Raw genomic sequence first — 6,329 nt, forward strand, 5'->3', positions numbered from 1 at the left:
CAGCCATAACTGGGAACCCAAAATATTATGCAGTTTGCTGCAGCAGAATGCGAGATTTTCTAAAGCTGTTTCACATCTTCTGAAAACTTCTCTCTCCAGACTCCGGGCGGTTGTGGTGAAATTAAACCTGGAGCGACACAGATGTGGACGTTGACACGTTTTACAGCTTGAGATGAAGTCTTTAGGTCATGCTGTCCTCCACTGCAAACAAATAAAATAAAGGATCAAATGTTCCAGACTCCAGACTGTTCCAGATTTAATCAGTTTACATGTTCATGCAGTTTCTTTATCAATAATATCAGATCAAGTCATACGTTTTATAATATGATGGTCTGTGAAAATCCCCAAAAAAGAAGCTGCAGCAGGAATTTGAGACTTCATGTTCTGCCTTGTCTCAGCAGCGTCTCTGCCTCTAACGACTCATCGGGGGGGGGTGGCATGTTTTCTCTTTTGCATCGCGCTGCATGTGGTGCTGATGCTGCGCGCGCGCCTGAGCCGGAAAAAACAAAACAACAGCCGCTCTGGAGGCTGAAGACCAATCAGCGCGCTTATCAGACTCCACCATCTCTCTCTCTCTCTCTCTCTCTCTGTCTCTCTCTCTCTCTCTCTCTCTCTCTCTCTCTCTCGCTCTCTCTCGCAAAGCACCCGGCGCACTTGTTCCCTCACAGTCTCCCTCACACCCTTCCTCCCTCTTTTTGCCTCCGACACATGAAGATGGTACCGTGCACAGTGCGTCCTGCACGCGAACCAAAGGCGCTCACCGACTCACTGCGGGACTTTTGAACTCACCATGCCCGGTTACGCGAGGTTCCTGCTCGTGCTGCTGTGTCTGATCCTGCTCGGGGAGTGCCGGAGACACAAAAGTAGGAGAAAGCGGTGGTCCGCGCCGGCGGAGACTCACAAGCCCGGCAAGTAAGTACCGATAACGATGCTTTTTAGTTGATGTTGATTGAACTCTGACCTTTCGGAGATCATCATAGGGACAAATGTCCTGCAGGAGAGCGATGATCATCACTTTTATCAGCCGCACATTTACGCGCAACTCTGCGCAACAGACCAATTAACACTTCTATGAGTTTGACAGCGAACAGTTTGCTGATTTCCAACATTAGCATGCATTCTGCTCATGGCCAAAACCTTTTTTTCCTTTCAATCTAAAGTCACGTTGTGGCTGAAAGGACCCTTCACATTTATTTATGGGAACCAAACTGTGAGTAGAAAACACCTGCTGTATTTTCTGCATTATCTTTATTGGGATTGGCTAGAGGGTAACGAGAGTCTCCAAACGGGGAGGCTGAGAGTGGTATTCTTCCCTGACTGTCACACTGCTGTCAGCAGGATTAAACATCCCTCAGCAGCAGCTGTAGCTTTGTCCTCATGTAATGTGCATGAATTTATTGTACAAAACATGGATTTAATGTCTTCCCCCGCATATTAGGGCTTCAAATTTCCAATTAATGATTTAATCTTCCTATTATTATCTCCTGTCATCGTTTTGTCTACATTGTCGGTCTTTTGTCTTTAAGTTGAACTCTTTCAAATTGGATGTTTGTGTCCAACCAACAAAACCCAAAGATATTTAATTTACTATCAGAGAAGACTTAGAAAAAATTGCAAATGTTCATTTTTGAGAAGCTAAAACACCCAAAAATGTTGGTCTTTTTGCTTGGAAAATGATTAAATGTTTCTTACGGCATTCAAAGCATATCTATTTATTTTCTCTATTTATTTAATCAATGATCATAACATGATACTAAGAAGATGAGGAATATAGTTTTTTACTGCTGTATTAATGCTCTGAATATCGTATAGCTATACAACCAGTATTACTCTAAGAAGTCACAGTTGTTGCTGGTCATCTTTCTGTTTTTTCAGCACTACTACATAGTCAGTTCTAGTTTCACCTCTTATTTTTCTTTATTTCAAAGCTTATTTTTTTATTGCAAAACCAATTGGTTTTAAAATAAGCTTTGCTTGAAACATAAAAATGTACATGAAAAAAAAATCTCATTCAACCCTGGTACCCTGTTCAAGTACAAAACAACAAACAGTTCAAAACATCAAGATTGTATTTTTAATACAATTCTGTAAAGACAAAATATCAGAGGGCTTCACAAGTTTAGGAACTACATAAGTCTGATGAGTGTTTTTTACTGTCATCAAATCCTATGTGTACACCAAAAACCACAATAAATGCATCTTACTCACAAAGGCTGATATCGTCCTCTTTGCCAAAGATCCCCATTAAAAACACATCAATGAGGCTCACTGTTGCACTGGGTGACATGTTCCTTAATTTCACAAACACACAAAGTTTATTTTAACTCAATCCCACACACACACCGTCCTCACTAGAGCGCTAAAAGTGGATTAATCCGCCGCTGTAGTCCCCCGACAAATGCACCACGTCCTTAATGTTTGATTAAAAAAACGACAGTGATGAAACTCTAATGGCTCCTCTCTCCTCTCAGCCCTCTGTCCAAGAAGGCCTCGGATGGAACCAAATCCCGAAAGGTGAAGACCAGCCACCTTCTGCGCATAGACGAGCACGACTTCACCATGAGGCCCGCCTTCGCAGGTGAGCTCTGTGAGCTTTAGGGGACTTTGCCGCTGCGATCATGTCGGCGGCAACGTGACAATTATTTGCTGTTTCTTTAAAGAAGAACAACAGGAGAGTATGGTTCACCATGTTGTTGAAGCGGAGTGTGAAGCAGGCGATAACCTCGGGTTCTGCCGAGTGAAGCCGATGCGGAAGTGTCTTAAAAGCTGCATTCTCTCTAGTGTCCACCAGGGGGCGACTCCTCTGGTTGTATAGAAGTCTATGAGAAAATGACTCTACTTCTCTCTTGATTTATTACCTCAGTAAACATTGTAAACATGAGTTTATGGTCTCAATCTCTAGTTTCAAGTCTTCTTCAGTACAGAATGATGTTCATTTAGTACATTATGGTCCATTTAGAGTCAAACAGACCATAAAGCAGGGGATGCTTTAGGGCGGGGCAACTGTGATTGACAGGGAGACGTATACGACATCTCTACGTCACTCATCCACAGTCCAAATGAGGTCAGTTCTGTTCACTGGTTACAAAAAACAAGATGCCGTTGGTCGTAATCCAAGATGGTGACGGCAAAATCGCCGAACTCGAGGCTTCATTACGTCAGTCCACAAACTAATGAGTGACGTCACTACGACTACGTCCACTTCTTATAAACAGTCTGTGGTGTGAAGTGAATGTTGATGCTGCGCTGAGTTGGGAGAGAGCAGGTTTATTTTTTCCCTACTTCATCTCTTCCGTTCAGCTCACAAACCTAAAGAGCACTGAAATAAACGACATGTGGAGCCCAACACGGCCCCAAGATAGAGGAAACAAAGAAAGCCGGATCTACTGCACAGTAAATACATTCTGACACGGAGCTGAGCAGATGTCATCCTCCAGAGAAACCTCTTCCCTCTGAGGCCGTTAATTGTCACCTCTGGTTGTTTGTATCTTCCACTTAAATGTACTCCATTAAAAGTACTGTTACTGTACGAGCCATGTTTTTGATTTGTTTAAGTGTTGTATGCCTCCAAGGACTAGGTGGTGTTTTGGTCAACGTATCCTCATACAATAATACGTTACTCCCTTATTTTTTGTACGTTTTCCTCAGCAACACGTGTCAATTTCCGCTTGTTACATGAATACGGTCTTTTCAAAATATACTTCACAGGAAAGTATTAGTAACATCACATCTAAACAATTCAGATCAATTTGCAGCCAGTAGCAGCTAAAGAGGAGGACTTCTAATCGCTAAAGTTACTTTGCAAAAAAACAAATACTCAAGTGGAAGTAAAATTAGTAGTGCTGGGCAGCGATTCAAATATTTAATCGCGATTAATCGCATGGATTTTTTGCGATTAATCGCGATTAATCGCATTGTTATGGCAAAGTTCAATAATGAATTCAAAAGTAGTGTATTGCGCACTTTTATTTTAAAAGTACTGCTATATGAACAAAAGTGCAATAACATTTGGTTCACGAGATGCAGGTAGCATGTTTTATACTTAATGTGAATATAATTCATACTTTGTTGGCATCTTATTCTGAAAACCGGATGTTTGTCTGAAGAAACCGGATGTTGTCTCACGTTAATCTTTCCGCTAACTTTCAAAGTCCTTCGCTCGCTCCCGATCTGTGCCGTTTAAATGCGTTTACCGTGAATTTCAGCATATAGGTGCACTAAAATGACTGACTATAGGATGTTTGCTGGCTTTTATCCCACTTGTCATCCTCTTGTTGTTATGTATATGTATTGTCTCTTGTCTTTCAATTAACGTAATTGAAACGTAATTCGTTAACGCGCGATAAAATAATTGTCGGCGTTAATTAATGAATGCGTTAACGCGAAATTAACACGTTAACTTGCCCAGCACTAAAAATTAGGCATCAAAATAGCTACTTGAGAAATTATATTTACTGAAAGAAATCACTTGAGTAACGAATACCTTATGAAATAATAAAGTGGAATTGTTTTAAACACACTTAAAGGATCCGCAGGAACCTTTTTAATAGAGACAGGACAAGTATAGTAGTACCCAGACGGCAACCTCCGGTTCTGACAAGGCCAATGCAGAAGTGTCTTGCATTCCCTCTAATGGCCATCAGGGGGCGACTCCTTTGGCTGCAAAAAGAAGTCCGATTGTATGGAAGTTACAAGTGCAATGGATAGAACTAATGGAGGAAAAGTAATGATTTTTCTCTATATTTACTCAAGTAAGAGTAAAGCACGTCTGTTACATTAGAACTACTGTGACAAGTACAATTTACTCAAAAGAGTTACTTGAGTACCTGTAACGGAGTAACTGTAACTCAGTCATACGCCAAAAGTCGACGTTGGCTCTGTGTGTGTTCTCGCTCTGTACACCTTGAATGTCGGGAAAACGACACTGCTGCTGGGATTTGGGGGAGGCAATTAAAAATAAGAAGCTTATTTGTTGAACCAAAGCGGCCTATTCTCTGGTATTTAGCATGTTTCAGCACAGGAGGAGGTGGCGAGCTAAATGAAACGTCCCACAGTGAATTTCATGCTCCTCTGGGACTCCAGTTGTGGCCACAGATGGGAGCGGGGAACACTTTGGTTTTTTTTTTGCCCGGCGTCTGAAAGCTTTTGTTTGCCGACGCAGGCAGCTTCTTCTGCAGCAGAAGAAGAAGAATGGGATTGTTTTATTCAAACATCATCACAAGCTGACTGGTGTGAGCGCCCAGCGAGACTGCCATGTGGTTTCCATCTGGCTTCAGAAGGAGCGACTGCAGTGTTACTAATGAAAGCCTCTTACACGGCGGCGCCTTCTGGTTATGGAGAGCGACGCCGCTGCGTGCCAACTGGGGTGTCAGCGTCAGTTCATTTTCCAAAAAGTGCACAATAAACCGCTTTGTTGTGAAGATATTGAATAGAAAAATGTTAATTGCTTGGCTAAGATTCTTCCACAATGCCTGCGAGAGCGACTGTCGGTGATGTTCATGTTATCAATGGTGTGCAGGTGGAGCGGCGAGTCTTGATAAGGTGTCTGTCATCCGACTTAAAAGCACCTGAAGTGATCCAATTGGACGGGATCTGACTGTGGAAGCTGAAGGGAGGAATATTTGTCATTGCATCCATTTGTTTACATCTATTTGGGGAGCTCCTCCTTTCCTGTCTGCCTCGGGTTTTAAAGGAAAACATCTGATGAGGTGGATGGATCCGTCACGCGTTAGTCACATTTGCATTAAAGAAGCAGCGTGCTTTCCCCTCATTTCACCCCCACGGGATTCTGAAGGACCCCACACCAAACGCATCCTTTCACTTGAATTTCTTTCTAGCCGCTGCAGCATATAGTGTCTAATGCTGTCTAATCCAGCCAGGGTAAACCAACAGTGGATTTACAGCTGCTAATCCATGAAAAGAGGAGCAGTCCAGCATCATTAATGGGAATGGATAAGTTGTTTTTTCTCCCTCTATTCTGGACACACGTGTTGAAATTACGTGAGGACAATTCAGCCTGCGTTATTCAACAAATGACATAAAGTGTAGCTGTGAATGGAGATATTTTCCTTTCTGTCAAAGCTTTTATAAGATTAATTTATGTTTCAGGATCAGCTGTGTTGTGTGTGATGAGGATGATTGACGGGTTTATATATCCGGTAAACCTTAAAGGAAAAGAGGGGAAATAACAAATTCTTTCTCTTACAAATAAAAAGGTTACAAAAACCTGAGTCAGCCCTAACTATAAACCTGAGCCAGCCCTAACTATAAACCTGAGTCAGTCCTAACTATAAACCTGAGCCAGCCCTAACTATAAACCTGAGCCAGCC

General features: G+C 42.2%; 1 protein-coding gene across 1 annotated transcript in view; it reads left to right on the forward strand.

Moving 5' to 3' along the window:
• Positions 1-678: 678 nt before the first annotated feature.
• The window catches only part of LOC116393721 (gamma-aminobutyric acid receptor subunit rho-2-like), a 16,787-nt gene continuing 11,136 nt past the window's right edge, over positions 679-6,329 (forward strand). The window contains exons 1-2 of the mRNA XM_031866276.1: positions 679-912; positions 2,472-2,578. Of these exons, the coding sequence (XP_031722136.1) occupies positions 791-912; positions 2,472-2,578 (229 nt within the window). The 5' untranslated portion in view covers positions 679-790. The remainder of the gene's footprint in view (positions 913-2,471; positions 2,579-6,329) is intronic.

The sequence above is a fragment of the Anarrhichthys ocellatus genome, unplaced genomic scaffold (genome assembly GCF_004355925.1).
Source record: "Anarrhichthys ocellatus isolate YVR2014 unplaced genomic scaffold, GSC_Weel_1.0 scaffold34, whole genome shotgun sequence".
NCBI lineage: Eukaryota > Metazoa > Chordata > Actinopteri > Perciformes > Anarhichadidae > Anarrhichthys > Anarrhichthys ocellatus.